Source organism: Juglans microcarpa x Juglans regia, chromosome 2D (assembly GCF_004785595.1).
Source record: "Juglans microcarpa x Juglans regia isolate MS1-56 chromosome 2D, Jm3101_v1.0, whole genome shotgun sequence".
In the NCBI taxonomy this organism is placed as follows: Eukaryota; Viridiplantae; Streptophyta; class Magnoliopsida; order Fagales; family Juglandaceae; genus Juglans; species Juglans microcarpa x Juglans regia.
Window position 1 is genome coordinate 34,311,869 of NC_054596.1, and position 21,384 is coordinate 34,333,252.

Below are 21,384 nucleotides of genomic sequence, written 5' to 3' on the forward strand. Positions count from 1 at the left end.
GTATCGAATTTGACTCTTCCCTTTTAAAAAAGGAGACGTCGATGTGCCAACCTCACAATTTGGAACAACTCTTTATCTTTCTCTTTCATGTTTAACTCCATGACATTCCAGACTACAACCTTCATGTAGTCTTAGTGATGAAATCTTTACTCGCCCTTTGGGCATTTCCCTTAGTAGCTTTGGTTGGACCACCTTCAGTAGGTTTTGAATTGCCTTTTCCTTTGTCCTTTTTTCATCACCCTTGATTCATGAATAGAGTATTGAATCCAAAGAATTCGTTACAGGGGATTCGCTCAAAGCAAAGAAGCTACGGATGACCTATAGCATAAGAAGAAGAGCTTAAAGTTAACACGGGTAGAATCCCCATTCCCTAATTGCATGTTTGGAACTTGTTTTCGGAGCTAGCTCCAAAGCCCTTACGTCATAGGGGTAATGACATATTGTACTAGATCCGTAACCTATAGCATCATTAATAAAGCTAACGGCAGATACTTTAGCACTTGTACCTTTATTATGGATTAACTAGCATGGGTAGTGACTTCAGTAGCTTATCCAGGATACCTCCAGTAGTGGACGAGGCAAAGAACCAGTGGTAGCATCAGTACTGGCATAGCCTTTTTTTTACAAATAAGAAAGGACTGATACCGAGAGTTTAAGAGAGGTCAATTAGGGACACCTTTTCAATTTTGCAGACTTCTCTACTAGAGGTGTTGAAATTATCTTGTTGAGTAAACCATAGTTTGGGAGTCCTAAAATTGGCAATTTTGGTGTAAATTTTACTGTGAAATCTTATTTTAATTCTTTGTGTTGAGTAAACCATAGTTTGGGAGTCATAAAATTGGCAATTTCGGTGCAAATTTTATTTTAATTCTTTGGCATTCCTTATGAGATATAAGTGAATTGGGCCAATTGGCATGCAATCGAGTAAAATAAGACATTGTTTAGATACTAAAATTGCCTCCAAAGTCCGATATGGTTTTTGAGGGAGAAAAAAAAAAAGTCTTGCATGCAAGCATATAAATATCTACAATATTAACTCTATAAACTTCCTCAAACATCCAAGACTCAAAAAATCATATTTAAAAAAATTTATCTAAAAAAGACTTAAAAAAAAAAAAGAAAAAGACGTTGCACAATGCACAGCCACCCCATGGCTGGCTGCCCCCACCATTTTCTAATTGCATTGTCTTTTATTTTCTCTTTCATTTTTTTTTTCTTGAATGAATTCTTGATTTTTCTTTCTTTTTTTTTTCTTTTTTTATTTTTGTAAATGAGACGAGATGAGATGAGTTAAAATAAAAATTAAAAATTGAATAAAATATTTTTATAAAATATATTTTTAATATTATTATTATTTTAAAATTTGAAAAAGTTAAATTATTTATTTTATTTTATGTGAAAATCTGAAAAAAATTATAATAATTAGATAATATGAGATGAGATGAGATAAGTTGTCAAAACAAACGAGGCAATTTTAGACTTGTGTTTATTCAATGAATGGAGTTAATTAATTCAAAATTTCAAAATAATTATGCTAAATTCACAGTTTAGACCTTGTGTTAAAGAGTTGCTATAAAACCATTTTTTATTTTTTACTCTTCTCGTCTCAGAATGGTTTAGATTTATAAAGAAAATTATTAAAATATTTAAAAATTTAAATAGGTTTTATCATAAAAATATTATAATTTATAAAATAATTATTTATAATATATTTGTGATGCAGGAGACAGGCTAGACCCTTTGATAATAATAAGGGATGCATTACAGAGAAGCATTAATAATAATAATAATAATAATAATAATAATGGTTGTGCCAGTGATAAAGAGAGCTGGTGTTTTAGGTTTTAAAAAGGGGGGCTAGGGTTTTAGCTTCTTGCCTTCCATAGCTCTAACATCTCTCCATAGCTTCCCCTTCCCCCACAAAACAACACACGAAATACAATGAGCAACGACAAGGATAACTTTAACATGTCCGATCTCAACGCCGGTATTCTCTAGTTCCGTATAAACCAAAATCTCTTCTCTGTTGTGAATCTTATGTGGTAATCTATTTTTGCATTTTTGTTTCATTTTTCTTGGCGAAGCTCTCAACCAGGAGGATCGAGCAGGCCTCGTTAATGCTCTCAAGGTTAGTAACTTTGTATCCGTGTCTCTCTTTGGCTGTGGATAATACAAGGAAAAATGAAACAAAGACTCTAGACAACTTGGCTCTACCAATAAGATTGGCACTGCGTTTTTTTATTTATTTAATTGTAACTTGGCCCGTGATTGGCTATCGTTTAACAGCTTGAATTTCTGTACCCGTGTTCCTGGATTCGTTGTCCTTGTTTTTTCCTCTCTCAATAAGAACACTCAGTTTGAGCTAGAAATTCGTTGACATCTTATCTTTGCTTTCGGGGTTTGATTGGCTGATGGTGCTAGGGTTTCTTGGTGTTGTCTGCAGAATAAGATACAGTCTCTTGCTGGGCAGCACTCCGATTTGCTCGAGAATCTACCTCCCAAAGTCAGGAGACGTGTTGAGGTTCTCAAGGAGATCCAGGCATGTCTATGCCCTTAATTTGGCAAAGAATGCTCTACTATTAATTTATGTTCTTCAGTGCTAGATTTCTTTTTTATTTGGTGATTGACTTGGTTGTCTATCGAGGTATATAAGTCTATTGTGTTGGAAGGACACATATTAGATGCATATATTGTGTATTCTTTGGTATACCCATACATATGCTTACTTTGAGTTTCGGTGGGGAATTGGATTAACTGATCCCGATAATGTTTTTATGGGAGGGTTACATCTACTTATTAAAAATAAATTATGGGAGGGTTACATCTAGAAATATATATTTATAATGTATCTATAGCATGCAATTCTGTTGGATTGCACACGAGGATGCCCTGGTGTGATTCACATACAATTGCGAACTTTTGCAGAAAAAGACCATTGAAATCATCCTAGGATTTACTTGATTACTCACACTGAAAATCTAAATCCAACTCGGTTTTAACTTGTTTTTAGATATGGCCTACTCAATTTGAAATGATTCCAGTTAAGCAAAATATATCAATGCTTCATACTTTTTGCTCTTTTCAGATCACAGCCATGTGCACTTTGTGCCTTTCAAGGATTCCACTCATGCTTTCTAGCTCTACATGCTGCATTTCCAAGTTTAATGCAATCTTTTCTCTTAAGGGCCCGTTTGGATAGTGAGATGAGATAAGTTGAGATGGTTTGTGAATAGTAGTGAGATTATTAGTTGTAATTAGATGAGATGAGATGAGATTTCATCTCACCTCTGAGATTATTTTGCATATGCCTTTTGTCTTATGGTGTTAATTGGATTTTTTCTCTTGATCTTTTTGTATTATAAATTATATTTCCTGACCTCTGTTTTAATTGACAGGGCCAACATGATGAATTAGAGGCGAAATTTTTAGAGGAGAGAGCGGCTCTTGAAGCAAAATATCAAAAGTTATATCAACCATTATATACCAAGGTATCGTACTGGTCTGTACTCTCCAATAGGGATGAGAGAGTTAGTATAACACTGTATACCCATTGATCTCCATGTCTTTTTAATTTAATGTATCATGAAAAAATGATAAAAGTCTTGCTAGATTATTTTAGTGATGCACTACATACTTATGATTTGTTGCTTTCCTGATAGCTACATAGCCCACCTACTACTTAGCATGGTACTTCACTTAAGATACATGGAACTGGTGCTTTGCTTGTTTTTCATCATGCTTCATGAGCTGGATTCTGACTTCTTTTAAACTAATGTGAAAGCCATTAGTTATTGTGTATCACTTTACCTTTTTTTGTAATTTCACTGAATTCTTGCAGAGATATGAACTTGTAAATGGTGTTGTTGAAGCTGAAGGAGTTACTGATGAGGCAGCTCTGGAAGGAGAAGATAAAGCTGCTGAAGGTACCTGCTTTAATCGATCCAGTACCTGAAACTTTTTTGCTTCCTTGGGTGGGCTTCATTTGTAGTTTCATGTTGAATTGTGTTTATGCAGAGAAAGGGGTACCCGAGTTCTGGCTCACTGCAATGAAAAATAATGAAGTGCTAGCTGAGGAGGTTAGCCTTGTCAATAATAATTTCCTGTGCTTTTTGCTTCTATATGATTTTTTATGTAAAATTGTGGTTTCCTTGTTTATGCAATTAGATATCCGAGCGTGATGAAGCAGCTCTGAAATATCTCAGAGATATTAAATGGTGTAGAATAGATAATCCAAAGGGGTTCAAACTTGAGTTCTTCTTTGACACAAATCCTTATTTCAAGAACTCTGTCTTGACAAAGACATATCACATGATTGATGAAGATGAACCTATTTTAGAGAAAGCAATCGGGTACCTATGGATCCTACCTTGCTATGGCCCTGAAATCCTTTATTTATTTATTTGAGTATTTGAGAAAAGCTTGTGCACAGCTATTTTTTGATCGATACTTTTGGTGCCTTCAGGACAGAAATTGAGTGGTATCCAGGAAAATGCTTGACGCAGAAGCTCCTTAAGAAGAAGCCTAAGAAGGGATCAAAGAATTCGAAGCCAATTACTAAAACTGAAAGTTGTGAAAGTTTCTTCAACTTTTTCAGTCCACCTCAAGTCCCCGAGGATGACGAGGATATTGACGAGGATGCTGTATGATCAATATCACGACATATAAACTGATTGATGATTATTGACTCTTTATTTTGTACTTGATTTGATTTTTATTCATTTTGAGCAGGCCGAGGAACTCCAAAATCAAATGGAGCAAGATTATGACATTGGGTGAGAATATAAAATATCTTTTATCCATGATTAGGTTTCTTAAGTGGAAATAGTGTTCAGGGGTTGTGGTTGTAGGATTGAACTGAAATCTAGGCAACATAGCATGAAGTTTCATGGTAGTTTCATAATAATGCTTTATGTAGGTCAACTATTCGAGATAAGATCATACCCCATGCTGTATCATGGTTTACTGGGGAGGCTATTCAGGAAGATGAGTTTGGAGACATAGAAGATGATGATGAAGATGAAGATGTTGAAGATGATGATGAGGAAGAGGAGGACGATGAAGACGAAGAAGATGATGATGAAGATGAGGAGGAAAGTAAGACCAAAAAGAAGGTGAGTGTTTTAAACAATTTGGATTTGCCAAGTTGCAGCTTTATTTTGGTTTAAAGAAACATTTTTTGGGTTTGACATGATTAACTTTTTTCTCGTTGTGTTTCTAAGTTTATCATTTTGCTCCTTTGGATTTATAATTTTTTTCAATTAGATTTAATTTGAAAATTTCCATTAAATAATCTGCCAGAAAATTTACAGGGCTTGTCATATGGCTAAGATTAATAAATATATAAAAAGGTTGTAGAAACCAAAAAATATTTTACTTATAAAAAAAAAACCATAAAATATTTTAAAAATCATATAGAAAATCTAAAATAAAAATGCATAACAATAAAACACCAAAAAACGATTTAAAAACCAAGATTAAAAAAAAAAAAGAAAAAAAAAAGAAAGAAACCAGAAAAGAGAAATAGAAACAAACTATAAAATAAAATAAAAAATGGAGAAGAGGATGGAAATGAAGGCCTCCGCTACTCTCCTCACCACGTCTGGGTGACCAGTTTTGATTTGCCACTTGGGTGTTGCCTGAGTAGGTGGACATGGGTGGCTCCTGCGGACATGCCTAGGCTGGCCAATGTAGGTCACGCCTGGGTGGCCAACCCAAGTTTGGCCTGAGTTCGCCAACCTAGGTCAGCTGGCACTCGCCAACCTAGGTCAGTTGGGAGGGTGCCCCTGCCCCCCTCATCTTCTTCCACTTTTTTTAATGGTTTTTCTGAATATCTCATTTTTGGTTTTAAAGTTTTTGAAGTTTTTGTTTTATGCCTTTTCTATTTATGTTGGCTTTTAATTTTGACACGCCTTTTCTAATTTTAGATTTTTAAAATGATATATAATTTTTTACATCTTTTTTTAGTTTTAAACCTTTTTATATTTATATATTATTTTTAGGCACATGTCGAGATGTGGCATGTCACATCTGATTTCTATTAGATTATTTAATGGAAATTTGACAGAGGTTTTTAGTTGAAAAAAATTTACAAGCCCTAGGAGCGAAATGAAATTAGAAATCCAAGGAGCAAACATTAATCGTGTAAAACCCATGAACTATTATTGTACTCATCCCTTTCATTTTTTATTTTAAAAATTGGTACTAATCATTATTTGTCAAATTGATTTTGAATGTTTCTGCAGTCATCGGCTGGACACAAGGTACATTACTTGTTTTCCGATTTCCCTTCTTCCGTTATAGATCTTAACACTACCCATCCCAAAAAAAAGGGAGAAATATAAGACCCTTCCTAATTGCTGTTACTCTTCTTTTCTAATTAATCAATAATGGTGTTGTAATCTGTAGAAGAGTGGAAGAACACAAGCTGTGGATGGTCAGCAGGGTGAGCGGCCTCCAGAATGCAAGCAACAGTAAGATTAGTAACGTTTGCTGTAGCAGCAGGTGCAATACGCCCGAGAGTTGTCATGGGGGTCACTGCAAAATGTTAATCAAAAAGAGGTGGCGATTTTGAATTGTTCTTTCTTTCATATTTTTCTTCCTAATGTTATATGAGGAATGATTTTGGGTCTCTTTTTCTCCCTTTCCTTATCTTGATGTTGGTTTGAAAAGACTGGTTTATATAGTGAGATATGTCCTGTGATTTGTTGATGCATGTAGGGGTCTTGAATGTTTCCAGTATTGTTTCTAGTAAATCAGCTTTTTGGTAGGCCTTCCTTGTGTTTAGGTTGCTCCCATTCTCTCTTGAATGCTTAAGTCCCTTACTCGATCTGGTCATTATTTTGATCATTTTCTGATTCACATTCGGGGCGTTTTGTCAAATTTTGTGGTGTGTTGCTTCCCCTTTTCATTAGTCGCTTGCTTCCAAGCTTATACTGGAACTTCCAGTCTGGAAGTTCATTTCAACAAAATACAACATATGAACATATAAATAAAAGATGATTCAAAAGAGAAGGGAACGAAATGGTAATGCTGTTGTAAAAAGTATTTGTTCCATGCCCTTTTATTACACGCTCAACAAGGTTATTTACTTTGGATTCTCTTATTTTTAAACATGCATATTTGAGATTTGTTTTTTATTTTCTTTTCAGAACTATTAATTTTCGAGGAAATTATACATTATTATCCAAACTTTTCGTTTTTTATTTCTTATATGATCACTACTCTGATTCTCCATTGACTCTTGGGGGTTACTTCCTTTCGTCGTAAAACATTTGTTTTACGGATTTTCTAAGCAAATTATTTATACAAGAAAATAACTTTTTGTTTGTTTGGTTATCACTTTGAGAATAATTTTTTCAAAAATGCATTTTGTTGTTTGGTACCAGGCTCCGTTTGAATAATGAAAGTATTTCATCTTATTGTATCTCATCATTATAAATTTTACAAATTTTCACACAATATAATAAATATTTTAATTTTTTTAAAAAATAATAATATTAAAAAAAATAATTTAATAATATTTTATTTAACTTTTAATTTTATCTCAATTTATCTCATCTCAATTTACTATTCAAATAATATATTTGTATGTCTCGTTTGGACAGTGAGATGAGATGAGATGAGTTAATATGACTTATGAATAGTAGTAAGATTGTTGAATTGAAATAAGATGAGATGATTTTTAAAAATTTGTATTTAGATTTAGAAGTGAGATGAGATGGTTTTAACTTTTTAGAAATTTGATAATTTTGTGTCCCACCAATTATTGCATAATATTTGTAATGAATGATTATTTTTTATAAATATATTTATATTAAGTAATAGTATATAAACTTTTTAAAAAGTAATATATAAACATTTTTGGGATAGTATATGAAGTAATAATATATAAATATATTTAAATATATATTAACTTTTTGGAGATTTGTAGTTTGTCCTTGTGTGGAAGCACTTGGAGAAACTATTTTTAAAATTTTACAGTGTTGAGATGTTTTGTTTTAAGATAAATGCTTTAATTATAAAGAGATTTTATAAAAAGTAAATCATATTATTTGATATGGTACGTTGGATTAAAAAAATTATTTTTATTATAAAATAAATTTTAATCTATTATATAAAGTTATGTGAGTTTGTACATTTGATTTTGTGAAATGTTTTTGTAACTGTAACAATTCTCTTATTTTAACTTTAATATATATATATATATATATATTCGTGCATTTTAATCGGATTTTTTTATCCTCTGTGCTTTTAAAATTGGTCTAATTAATCTTTCAATTAGAAAAGAGGCAATGAAGAGGGTGAAGATCAGGGAGAGGCAGGGAACGCGACATAAGGGGAGAGAGAGAGAGAGGAAAAAAAAAAAGGAGCATTGGATTTAAAATTGTTTTTCGTTTACCAACTATTTCAAGCACATTTAAAAACCACAAAAATCCCTTTTTGACTATTGACCGTAAATCCCTTTTTGTCTATCCTAACTGTGAGATCTTAACAAAAACAGAAAATTTATAACTTACAGAATTCAAATTAGGAAATAAATGAAAGTTTTGAAAGCTCAAAATCATAATGCAAAAGAGAAATAATATTTGTAATCGTGGAGTGAGCAAGTATTGATGTCTTAAATTAAATATTAAGTTTTTAATGTAAATGATTATAAATCCGATGTCTTATTTTATATATCTATTTTTCTTTTGTTTTATATCTTAAATTTTGAAAAACTTAAAAAGATGTAGATCCAATTTTACTAGTCCAAAACAACTCAAACATGATGTTCAAGTTAGTGGCAGAATCAGGAAAATATTTGGAGGAACAGGTTGACCAATGATTCAATATTATAATAAAGTCAGTTTTCTTTCAAATTGGGTTGGAGGAAGTTTCTTTCAGACCATCTGTTGGTTTTAGTTTCTATCTTTCTCTTCTTTTACATGCCTCAGGATGGCTATAAAAGCCGGTTAGTAACCACCTCCCCCTGTTCTCCTCATTACCAATGTATGCACTAATGTGATGCTGGAAAAAATTAACTATCTCAACATCCACATCTCTGCTCCATAACAATACCAAACCTCCATTTCTACCCAATGGATCTATAACAAAGCAATCCTCTCAGTCCATCCTTCTTTTAATAACTTCAAATTTAAATGCAAACCTTTTAGTTTTCAATAGGAAAACAATCTTGGATCTCTTGTCCTTCACCATGAGGTGAAGATCTTGAATTATCCGGGGGTTTCCAAGCCCCAAACAATTCCAATTTAAGATTTTCATAATGGTTGGCGGGGCTAGCCAGTAGTCTCCACCAATCTCAAAGTACTTGTCACTCCAGGTCTAACTCAATCTGTTTTTCCTTCTTTACAGGCCCCTTATTGTTAGCATCATTCTCATCGATAGCCAAGATACATTTACAACCAAAGGCAATCCTTACATTACTGCATTTACCTCCAGATCAAACTCTCCTCTTCCATCTTCCCCTTACCATTAACTTCTTCTCTTCAATTGTCACAAGTATCCTTTCATGGCCATTAGTCTGCCGCTCTAGACAAGTCATAGGGCCTGGCCCATTTGGGCCTCTCCATCTAGGATTTATTCACCCTGTGATCCTCAGGCCCATCACTCTGGTCACCTACCCTCAAGCTAAGGTAAGATTGTTGACCAATTTCGTGCTCATATCTTTCACATCTTTTCTCAAACACTTTGTAAACACAGTCATATACATCATCTTTACCCGTCATCTTCTCCTTCATCTAATGTAGCATATAATGTGGATTACCCACAACCACCATTTCATCCTCATTTTATTCACCATCCACCTTTACCAAACTATAGTTGATAGTTGAACCCCCTCCCTTCTCCATGTTCTCCATCTCAGGCTCCCAACCACTTTCTTCTGAATTTTCTCTGTTATAGTTACTCTGTTTTTTTGAATTTCTTTGTCGTGGAGTGTGAGTAGCACGAAGCCATAATCCATACTGTGGTATTCCACCATTTCCTTGTGCTGGGTTACCCTCCAAACTACTACATCCCCTACCTCCATAGATCATCTTCCCACATTTGAAACACAATTTCAGTAACTTCACATATTTCATTGGCACCCAAATTTTGTTCTCCATTATACTCGTTGTCCTTCCTCTAGCTACCATTTTCTGCAGATCTATCTCAATTTTAATCCTTAGGTATTTGCCCCATCCAATTCCATACTCACGAATGTCCACATCTTTTATTGCCCCCACTGGTGCATCTATTTGGAAACCAATATCTCGAGTCATACATGCCAGAGGGAGATTATTTATTTGTACCCAGAAATCATCTCTATCGAATTTCATCATCCGAGGAGATTTAAACCCATCAAAGGGTTTAAGAATGAGAAGGTGGTTATCAAATAACCATGGCTTCCCTTCCAGAACTCTACCCTTGTCCCTCTTGTTTTCAAAAGTTATCACAGATAGATTTGGGTTTATCCCATGAAAAGCAAAGGATCCTCCCACCCGCCAAATCTTTGCCATTGTTGACTGAATTACATCCTTACTAATCTTTCGTTCTAACTGTAACTTCCCTACTAAGCTCTTTTCTCCCTCTTCTAATACCCTCCCTATATATTCTGTTCCCAGCTCAATAATGTCATTATCCCCCTCTATGAGCCTTAGTTGGTCCCATTTTCCTTCAAATCTTCCATCACTTTCCACCCCAGTCCTACAAACAGACTCAGGAAATCTACCCTTTTCCGTACTCCTCGAGCTAGCTGAGACTACAGCTCCACCTGTGTTTTCTCCTCAGAGAAGCTTAAAGGAGAATAAATCATTCATGCATTTCTTTTCTAAAACTTATGTACTTGTCACATGCTTAAAAAAGGCATATTAATTGTTTAAATGAGTTCTGCAACTAAAGAACTTGACTGCTGCATTTTTTTTTTTTTTTTTAATAAACCTCAGAATAACCTATTTTGCCTCTTTTCAAGTCTCCCGCCCTAGACAAAGTACCCAATCCTTTTCTACTTTTTCTAGGAACATAAAAAATAATTTTCCTCAACTACTACAAACTATTTTCTCCCCTTTCCAGCTAACCCAGCCGTATTCTTTTCCACAAAAGGAGATATTCAACCCAAAATAATTTGGTAATGTAATTTGTTGTGTGTATCCTTTTCCAGCCTTTGCACGAATGTAATTTGTTTTGTGTGTATATAAACTTAGAAGGCAAAGCGAGAGAGAACTTAGAATGTTGTTTTTGTTCTGTGTGTATATTGTTTTGGTTCATTTATTTTTTTATTCTGTGTACATATTATTTTGGTTTTTTTCAAGATTGTAGACGATCAAGAATGGGATTCATTTTCAAGATTTATAGATGAAAGAACAAGGGGCGAGAGAGAGAGAGAGAGAGAGAGAGAGAGAGAGAGAGAGAGAGAGAGAGAGAGAGCCTTCTCAATAGGGGAGAGAACACGCAGACCCAGACCCTTTTGTCCCTATTCTCCTTTGTCCGATTTATGAATGAGTTCTTCTACACTTAAGCCGCTACAGTAACCAACACCACACACTACTGACGTGTAATTATTATTATTTTTAATTCTACAGTAATAAAAACCGAATCTGACTTTTTCCCCAAAATGCTCCATTTTGAATTTCTCTCCCTCAGTCTCGCCCCTGCTCCTCCCGCTCGGTTCCTGTGTCATGCCGCTCTTCTCTGCTTGCTGTCTGCCGTCGTCTGCGTGCAGCGTCCCATCAGCTGTCCGATGTCTGCCTTCCACCGTCTGCGTTGTGTTGTTCCTACGAGGTCACCCTTTTGCGCGATTTACTGCTTTCGAGTTTGATAATCCTGTTATATCTTAAAGTAGTTTGTGTTATTAATTCTTTGGGTGTTGTTTAGACGATGACCCTTGATCTGATTTCCAGTCTTACTGGTTTAAAAGCCTTTGACCTGATTCATTCCCATTTTACTGCTTTAAACCTGTGGAGTTAGAGGCTAGACCGTGTAAAACATAGCATTCCTGTAAAACTGGGAATGGCGAAGAAAAGATCCAAATGACAATAAATATCTTGGGAGTTATGTTGTGGTGTCAGTTTTGTTTTCGTATTTTTTTTGGGTCAGTACAAATCATAGTTGTGGCATTTGTTTCTTCCTGTGTAACTTCTTTTTAGAAACTTTGAGAAGTATTTAAGTAAAAGAATAAGGGGTCTACGCCTGCACAAAGATACCGTGCAGAAGGAAAGCGTAAACCCACATAGCATTAGTTGTGTTTAAACCTAGGTTTTCATCAAACTAAAGAAGGAAAGCTTAACTAGATACTTACTTGCCAGGAAGGGTGGGAATCAGGATTCACTTCTTATCATGGACCCACAAATGGATGATAGATTATAGAAACATGAAATAGTGAACTAAGATATTGGGAACATTTGAAGTTCTTTGCAATGCTTTATATCACAAAGACTGAAGTCAGGAAATGATATTATTTTCAAAGCTTTTCAAGTTCTTCATTTTTGCTTTCAATCTTGATCGATTCAATATTATGATAACTAGTGTTGGATTAATTTTTTTTTTCTTATAATGTTGATTTAAAAACTCAGTTGAAATAGCGTGATGGACAAAGAGGAAGATAAAAGGCCACCCAGGCCTTCTACACCAATTCCACCGACTCAGATATGATACATTGGTCATTCATAAAAGGAAGGTGTCTCAATTCCAACTAGTTAATGTATTTTTATTTGTGTATTGTAGGTTTCTCTCTGTCCAAGAAATGCTTACTATTCACCATTTATGATGCATCCAAATGCATATTCGAATTCATATACATACGCATGGGGTAGCCAGGTTGAGAAATGTGTGAACTTTAAATTTTTTTCCTGAATTGCATTGTTACCCGTTCTAACACCGTGCATGATTGCAGGCCCCACCAATGATACCGTATCCAACAACGTTCATGTACCCTCCGTCGACTAATGTAGGGAGTTTGGGCCATATTCAACAAACGAACCAGGTGCATTCCTTTCTTAATTTTGTATTTTTTGTATGTGTGCGTTGTTACCTGTTCTAACACCGTGCATGATTGAAGCCCCTACCAATATCACATTTTTCAACAACATTCATGTACCATCCGTCGACTAATGCGGAGAGTTCGGGCCATGTTCAACAAATGAACCAGGTATATTCATTTTTTTTTTTTTTTTTTGTATGTGTGTGTTGTTACCCGTTCTAACACCGTGCATGATTGAAGCCCCCACCAATGCCACATTTTCCAACAACGTCATGCCATCTGTCGACTAATGTGGAGAGTTCAGGCCATGCTCAACAAACGAACCAGGTATATTCATTTCTTTTTTTCTTTTTTTTTTGTATGTGTGCGTTGTTACCCGTTCTAACACAGTGCATGATTGTAGTCCCCACCAATGCCACATTTTTCAACAACGTCATGCCCTCCGTCAACTAATACGGAGGACTTGGGTCGTCCCAAACAAATGGATGGCCCTCCGTCGAGTACCGGAGAGGACATGGGAAGCTTTGAAAAGACCGCAAGTAATGCGGAGACTGCGCCATTTATATCTGAAAGTGAAAATAATGTGAGAGGTACATCACTTTTGACTATATACATTAGGGGTGAAAACCAACATCGTCGGCGCGGTTTTTGGGCAAAACCGACGCCGACTGACGTCTGAAAAAACAAAGGAGGCACCGATCGTAACCGATCGATGGGAGGAGGAAACCGATCGAGGCGGTTCTCGGTCGGCGTTGGTTCTCTGGCAGTTCTACTGAAAGAATAATGAGAGAGATTGAGAGAGAGAGAGTTGCATAGGAGAGAGAGAGAGAGAGAGAGAGAGAGAGAGAGAGAGAGAGAGTTGCAGAGATTGGATTCGGGAGAAGAAGGGGCTGGGGAAGAAGACGACTCATCTCGAAACAACGCCGTTCCACTTAAGTTTAAGTGGAACGGCGTCATTTCAGACTTATTTTTTTTCTTACGTCCTTAATAAAACGATGTTGTTTGGTTTAATGCCAAACGACGTCGTTTCCATTATCTGTTGTAATACTTATTAATATAAACGACGTCGTTCCACTTAAACTTAAGTTGAATGGCGTCGTTTCGATAAGGGTATATTTAAAAAAAAAAAGATTTTATTATATTGGTCGGTTCAGCGGTCCGGTCCAGCTTCAAACCGAGACCGAACCGCTGAACGTCGGTTTCTTCAAATTATCACCGCACGCCGACCGGTTCTCCATCTCCAGCCCGTTCCTGACGCGGCCGGTCGATTCTCATCGGTGGCGGTTGGTGGCATCGGTTTCTGTACAGCCCTAATATACATACAAATCTCGTGATTGTTGTAGGTAATATTTAAGTTATTGAACATTTTCTTTTTGTAAAACTTTATTAGACGTAGAGACAGAAGCCAATGACATAATTCAAGAAAATTCTGATAATGACCGAGTTGAGAAGGAGCCCAAACTTGGTATGAAGTTTGCCACTGATCATGAGCTTATGGCCTATTACATGAGATATGCCAAGCAACAAGGTTTTGGTGTTATAACACAAAGGACGAAGAGAGAGGCTAATGGGAGGGTGAAGTATTTGACGATTGGGTGCGCACGAGGCGGCAAGTACCATCCTAGCCATAGTAATATCTCGAGGCCACGCCCAACTATTAAAACGGATTGTAAGGCACAGATAAATGCTCACTTGATGGAGGGTAGTTGGGTGGTGACCACTGTTGAGATTGCCCATAATCATAGTACTGTCAGCCCACAAAAGTCTAGATTCTTTAGATCTCATAAGTGTTTAGACGAATACAGCCAGATGATGCTTGATTTGAACGACATGGCAGGTATTCGAATGAACAAGAATTTCGAGGCACTTGTTGTTGATGCAGGGGGTTTGAAAATCTGCAGTTTCAAGAAAAAGACTGTTGTAATTTTATTGACAAAGCCAGACAATTAAGGCTGGGTAAAGGTGGTGGCGAAGCACTTACTGAGTACTTCAAGAGGATAAGGTTGCATAATTATGGTTTTGTTTATGTGATTGATATGGATGAGGAGCTGAGATTGAGAAATGTGTTTTGGCCTGACGCACGTAGTAGAGCAGCGTACGAGTATTTCGGAGATGTGATCACCTTCGATATGACATACCTGACAAATAGATACGGTATGCCGTTTGCTCCATTTGTTGGGGTAAATCATCATGGGCAGTCTATATTGTTAGGGGCTGGCTTGATTTCAAGCAAAGACATAAGTACTTTTGTGTGGTTGTTTCGGGCATGGTTGGAGTGTATGGATGGTCACGCTCCAAAAGCGATCATAACAGACCAAGACCGAGCAATGAAGAGTGCTATTGCATTGGTCTTCCCACACACTCGCCATAAATATTGTCTATGGCATATAATGCGAAAACTGCATGAGAAATTGGGATCTCACGCTGCCTTCAATGTAGGGTTGAAAATTGCAATCCAAAATGCCCTATATGATTTACAGACATGTGGTGAATTTGAGGAGAAGTGGGGGCAATTTATTCAGAAGTATGACCTAGGTGAAAATGCATAGCTGCAAGGGTTGTACAATGAGAGGTCGTTTTGGGTACCAGTTTACCTTAAGGGAGTTTTTTGGGCTGGTATGAGCACAACACAGCGTTCTGAAAGCATGAATGCTTTTTTCGATGGTTTTGTGCATTCTGATACAACGTTGAAAGAATTCGTTGATCAATTTGACAATGCACTAAGGAAGAAGGTAGAGCTCGAGACGACAGCTAATTTCAATTCCTCCAACCAAACCATCCCATGTTCATTCGCATTCCGCATTGAAAAGCAGTTTCAAGCCTTGTATACGAATGCAAAATTTAAAGAAGTCCAAAGAGAGGTGTGGGGAATGATTTTATGTAACTGCATACTTATCAGGAAGGAAGGCTGCGTTTCCACCTACGATGTTTTAGATGAAATTACCACTGATGATGACCATGTCAAGAGCATCAAGTACACAATTTACTTTAACAATGAGGAGGTTGATGTGAAATGCACCTGTGCGTTGTTTGAGATGAGAGGAATTGTCTGTAGACATGCATTGAACGTTTGTCAGATGAATAAGATTCATGCGCTACCAGAGAAGTACTTGTTGGATCGATGGAGAAATGACTTAAAGAGGAGATACACAGTGGTAAAAAGTAGCTACGATGACTTGCGACAAAATGCGGATTCACGAAAGTATGAGTTTGTGGTGAAACGATGTGTGAAATTAGCTACCCGTGTATCGTTGAGTGATGCCCATGTTACTGCATTTATGCGCCACTTGGATGAGTTTGAGAATCAATTTAAAAGATTAACACTTGAGTCCAGTTCAACAAAGGTAACAGAGACTGTGGTCACAGACAATGGTAAGAAAATATTAAGCCTACACGTTGGGAATGTTGTGACCAAGCGAAAGAAGAAACAGGTAATTCCTTTTTTCCAAGTATTTATTACGTGCATTGCTTTCCATTACATGCATATTTCTTTCTAACGAATGTATATTTTTTGTACTTGAAACTTATTTAGACACGCAGGAAAATATTTGATGATACGAACCAAGATTGTGAGGTGTCGGAAGCTCCTGAAAATGTTGAGGTAAAAATTTTTGTTGTCTATTAATTCTATATTGCTTCCTACTGCATTCATAACCACTTTCTAATGGTATTTTTTTTTTTACTTTAATTTAGGAGAAAATATCCAGTGTAGCCAATGATGATTTTGTGGTTCTAACTCAGTACAGTACTGTCACACAACCAACGCCATCGAGCAATGAGTAGCTGCTGTGATGTATTTTTATGTAGTTTGAGTATTGTTTTGTATTTTTGTGGATTGGAAGACTTTGATGTATTTTTATGAATTTTTGGAAAAGTGTGATGTATTTTTATGAATTTTTAGAAGACTGTGATGTATTTATATGCATTTTGGAATAGTGTTATGTATTTTTATGGATCTTGGAAGACTGTGATGTATTTTTATGGATCTTGGAAGAGTGTTATGTATTTTTATGGATCTTGAAAGACTGTGATGTATTTTTATGGATCTTGGAAGAGTGTTATGTATTTTTATGAATTTTTTGAAGATTGTTATGTATTTTTATGGATTTTTGGAAGATTGTGATGTATTTTTTATGGATCTTGGAAGACTGTTATGCATTTTTATGGATTTTTGGAATAGTGTTATGTATTTTTATGGATCTTGGAAGATTGTTATGTATTTTTATAGATTTTTGGAAGACTGTGATGTATTTTTTATGGATCTTGGAATACTGTTATGTATTTTTATGAATTTTTGGAAGAATGTTATGTATTTTTATGGATCTTGGAAGACTGTTATGTATTTTTATGGATTTTTGGAAGAGTGTTATGCAATTTTATGGATCTTGGAAGACTGTTATGTATTTTTATGGATTTTTGGAAGACTGTGATGTATTTTTATGAATTTTTAGAAGACTTTGATGTAGTTTGGGTATGTTTTGTATTTTTGTGGATTTTGGAAGACTGTGATGTATTTTGATGTAGTTTGGGTATGTTTTGTGTTTTTATGGATTTTGGAAGCATGTGATATATCGCCACCTATATTAGGTGTTCTGATGCAGTTGGGTATTGTTTTTTATGCTCATGGTACTGAGTTTAGCCCTGATTAACAATATATGTGTCATCTCAAAGCAGTGTAGTAAAACAGTACAAGGAACAACAGGTTTCCAACACATGCATTAACATTAATACAATTAGTACAATTAATATACATTAATCCGTACCATCCATCTACAATTTACTTCTTCAAAATACATTTATAGTCCAAGGCAACCAAATATTATTATAATTGATAACACCCAATAAATACATAATAATATTCGTGCACATCTATTCTCTACCAGTTGCTTTCCAATTTTCTTCTCTTGCTTGTAAAGAACATTCTCTCTCTCAACTAGTTTATCTTTCGTTTTCTAAACTTCATACTCGCGCAACAGTAAATCGTCCTCCCTTTTTCGAGTTGCATTCTCTCTTGTGCGTATTTTCTCATCTACCAATTAAAGTATATCTGTTCATATAAAGAATTGACACATTTCTTCTCTCTGCATACAAATTGTTAATTCCAAGATTGTTAAATATGCCAAATTAAAAAGTACTACAAAATTATGATAAAAAAAAATATGCTTTACCATGTTATACTTCGGGCAGGCATAAATTTTCTTTCCAGGATTTTTGTTAGTATGAGAGATCTTCAATGAGGCTTTCAACCCACACCAAGTTGGTGCTTTGATTTGCAACTCATCAACAATACATAATGATTGACTCAAGGCCATAGGTGATCTAAATGAAACATTGAGTAAGAATTCTCGAAAACAGATTCCACACACATGATGCATTTGAACAACTACTAAATAATGGCAAAATCAGCACTTTAATAACCCAACACTTCAAGGAAGCTTTTTTATTGTTTCAGGAGATGAGAGAGTTAGGGGTGGAGCCTGACGAGTTGACTTGAGTCCAGTTTACTTTCTCTTTGTTCACAAGTTTGTGATTTGGATTTCGGAAGATTTTTGCATCTTTACATTGAGATTACAGGAATTGAGATTGATCTAATCGTGAGAAATGCTCTTCTGGATATGTACGCTAAGTGTGGGCATTTGCATGCCGCGAAAATGGTTTTCGACCGAATGCCTAATAAAAATGTGGTCTCTTGGACTTCCATTGTTATTGCATATGCTAAACATGGCCTCACTTTATCCGCTCACTGTATTCTTTGATAACATGCCAGTGAAAAATCTTTATCTCAACATGTGTGATTTGAGGGTGGTGCCGGATGAGGCTACCTTAGTTAGCATACTCTCAGAATAAATAAGCAAGTGCAAACACATAAATAATATAATTTGATCTGTCCAACAACAATAATCCTCAACATTTTCCTCCAACGAACACCGCCAACAAGCAAACATTTCTCTTGATCAATTAACACAACATTTGAAGTTTTCAGGATATTCATGCAATATTTCAAATGCATATTTGGAATAAGCTGGATGCTCAAATAGCAGCTCAAACAGCAATTGAAATAAGCTGAATGCTCAAACAGCAGCTCAAATAAGCTGGATGCTCAGTAATGGAAACAAATAGCAACTTGTTTCCATTACTGAGCATCCAGCTTATTTTTTCAATATTTACTGGCATTACTGGCATCTAAGGAAATGATAACAGATGCCAAACATTTATAGAGCAAAAAGTTTTACTTACCATCCCAGAACCCAATTTCCCTTTCACATTTAGACGCCAACTCCATTACCTCTGCCTCATAATAGTCCCCTCAAAAAAATCAATGGCACCCAAACGTATGAACGAAATCCTTTAATTAATGCCTCAGAACCTATTTTTTTGAATTAATCAATGGCACCCAGACAATGCCTTTCCTTTCGACTGTCTAGAACGTATGAACGAAATCAATGGCACCCAAACAACGAAAATCAATAACCTACGAAAATAACATTAATTGAACCCAAACAAAATCAACAAAATAAAAAAAAAAAAAACTAAAAATAACATCAAAGGCACCCACAGATCATAGATCCACTTTCAACAAGCATGCACTTAAAATGAACAAAATCAAATCCAAGGAAATTCAAAAATGGAGTATACGAAATCTGCTATTGAAACCCAAAAAAATTGAGCAAAATAAATGAGAAAAATCAAGGCTAGGGTTTCGGATCGTATCATGTTTTTGGTATATGATTTGGAGAAAAGCTTTGAGCAGCTGTCGGAAAGAGAGCTGTGGGCAATTTCAGAAGGGGTTCACAGGTGGAGGGGAGGGGGTTCGCAGATGGAGATGGGCAGATTGCGTAGGCGAGATTTCTACAAGGGGGAGATTTCGGGAGTTAGATTTCCGAGATGGGAAGGGAGCGATGGAGACCAGCCATGGAGACGAATCACGATGGGGGGGGGGGGAGATTTCGGGAGTTGGGGCACAGAGATGGGGAGGGAGTGATGGAGACGATGGGGGGTGAGATTTCGGGAGTTAGGATACAAAGATGGGGAGGGAGGGAGCGATGGAGACCAGCCATGGAGACGAATCACAATGGGGGGGAGATTTCGGGAGTTAGGGCACAGAGATGGGGAGGGAGTGATGGAGACAATGGGGGGGGGGGGGGGAGATTTCGAGAGTTAGGATACAAAGATGGGGAGTGAGTTACTTGACCATTTTACAACAGATCGGGTCTGCCACATCAGCAGGTGTGTGGAGTGGGAGTTAGACCGGCTTTAGAGTAGATTTTCTCTTTATGAATTTCTTTTTAGACCCAGTTTGCCACGTAATACAAGTGTGCGGTGTAGGAAACTAAGATCGGCTGCTGAATAGATTTTCTCATAGAAAAGAGAGGAAGTCATGAGAAATGTATTGTTTTTGGGTCAATAAAAAAAATATTACTAGAAAGAAAAAAAATTTGAATAATATGAGATCCACATGAAAAAATAATTTTTTTTAATGATGGATCATACTTTTTTTAAAAATAATAATCTAGACTTGCACATTATAAAACTATATTAGCATTACTCTTTTTTAAATTTTAAAACTCTTTTTATTGAGATGTACGTGTGATTGGAGAGTTTCGTTCCTACTGAAGTTTTATGCATGTCCAAGTAAGATTCATAATATTTTCTGTCAGAAATATTAAAATTATTAATTTTTTGTATTTGGTCATTGGAAAATGCTACTTTGCCTCCTAAGTTTGCCTCATAAATTTGACCGTTGGTGTATTTTATTTTTGTTTTAAATGTTTAAAAGAGTTACTATAATGCATTTGTGTATTTAAAAAAAAATGTTTAAAGAATGTTTAAGAAATGTTTAAAAACAAAACATGCAGAATACCAAGCGGTCACGTCTAGTGGTATGTGGTGGGCAGCAGAGTAGCATGTTCCTTTGGTTATTAATGTTTAATTTGGCTTGATTTCCTACTGAAAATGCCATTCTTGTGGCTTAGCTTGACTCTTGCTTGACCTTGGCTTAAGCAACCTTAACTTGATACTTCACTCGATAGTTCGTTTGAGCGAAGCTTCAGACAGCGAGTTCACTCGACACTCGCTTGACAGTCAGCTTGAGAGGGAGGCCAACCTGTGAGTTTGCTCGACATCCGCTCGACAGTTCGCTCGAGCGGGATGCCAACCCTATTGTTCGCCGTTTCAGTATAAATAGAAAACGATGTTCGTTTTTTTAGAACTCAGTTTTTGAGAGGCAGCAACTTAGCATACGAGAGAGAGAGAGAGAGAGAGAGAGAGAGAGAGAAATTCTTTTGTAAAGAATTTTTGTGATTAATCTTTTGTACTTCATCTTTTTTGATAATGAATTCATTGAGACCGACCCCGCCAGTAGACGTAAGCTCATATTGAGTCGAACCACTTAAATCTTGATGTTCTGTGTGTGATTGTTGTAATTTCTT

General features: G+C 36.0%; 3 protein-coding genes across 3 annotated transcripts; all 3 read left to right on the forward strand.

Annotated features, from left to right (window-relative positions):
- The first annotated feature begins 1,828 nt into the window (after positions 1–1,828).
- LOC121249833 (nucleosome assembly protein 1;2-like) lies at positions 1,829–6,766 on the forward strand. The gene is made up of 12 exons (XM_041148641.1): positions 1,829–1,987; positions 2,085–2,128; positions 2,444–2,539; positions 3,396–3,488; positions 3,839–3,923; positions 4,015–4,076; positions 4,165–4,349; positions 4,463–4,640; positions 4,729–4,772; positions 4,916–5,111; positions 6,243–6,260; positions 6,406–6,766. Exons 1-12 carry the CDS (start codon positions 1,942–1,944, stop codon positions 6,472–6,474), a joined length of 1,116 nt encoding a protein of 371 aa, XP_041004575.1. The 5' UTR covers positions 1,829–1,941; the 3' UTR covers positions 6,475–6,766.
- A 6,670-nt stretch (positions 6,767–13,436) lies between these two features.
- On the forward strand, positions 13,437–15,504 carry LOC121249458 (protein FAR1-RELATED SEQUENCE 3-like). The gene is made up of 3 exons (XM_041148169.1): positions 13,437–13,545; positions 14,346–14,792; positions 14,894–15,504. Exons 1-3 carry the CDS (start codon positions 13,437–13,439, stop codon positions 15,502–15,504), a joined length of 1,167 nt encoding a protein of 388 aa, XP_041004103.1.
- Positions 15,505–15,600: 96 nt separating this feature from the next.
- LOC121249460 (protein FAR-RED ELONGATED HYPOCOTYL 3-like) lies at positions 15,601–16,738 on the forward strand. The gene is made up of 3 exons (XM_041148170.1): positions 15,601–16,386; positions 16,488–16,556; positions 16,649–16,738. Exons 1-3 carry the CDS (start codon positions 15,601–15,603, stop codon positions 16,736–16,738), a joined length of 945 nt encoding a protein of 314 aa, XP_041004104.1.
- Positions 16,739–21,384: the final 4,646 nt, after the last annotated feature.

Coding starts and splice junctions, on each gene's coding strand:
- LOC121249460 (XM_041148170.1), top strand. CDS start 15,601: ATGAATGCTTTTTTCGATGGTTTTGTGCATTCTGATACAACGTTGAAA. Junction 16,387..16,487: donor CCAAGCGAAAGAAGAAACAG/GTAATTCCTTTT, acceptor AAACTTATTTAG/ACACGCAGGAAAATATTTGA. Junction 16,557..16,648: donor AAGCTCCTGAAAATGTTGAG/GTAAAAATTTTT, acceptor ACTTTAATTTAG/GAGAAAATATCCAGTGTAGC.
- LOC121249833 (XM_041148641.1), top strand. CDS start 1,942: ATGAGCAACGACAAGGATAACTTTAACATGTCCGATCTCAACGCCG. Junction 4,077..4,164: donor ATGAAGTGCTAGCTGAGGAG/GTTAGCCTTGTC, acceptor TTATGCAATTAG/ATATCCGAGCGTGATGAAGC. Junction 4,350..4,462: donor ATTTTAGAGAAAGCAATCGG/GTACCTATGGAT, acceptor TGGTGCCTTCAG/GACAGAAATTGAGTGGTATC.
- LOC121249458 (XM_041148169.1), top strand. CDS start 13,437: ATGGATGGCCCTCCGTCGAGTACCGGAGAGGACATGGGAAGCTTTGAA. Junction 13,546..14,345: donor AAGTGAAAATAATGTGAGAG/GTACATCACTTT, acceptor AAACTTTATTAG/ACGTAGAGACAGAAGCCAAT. Junction 14,793..14,893: donor TGATTTGAACGACATGGCAG/GTATTCGAATGA, acceptor TTATTGACAAAG/CCAGACAATTAAGGCTGGGT.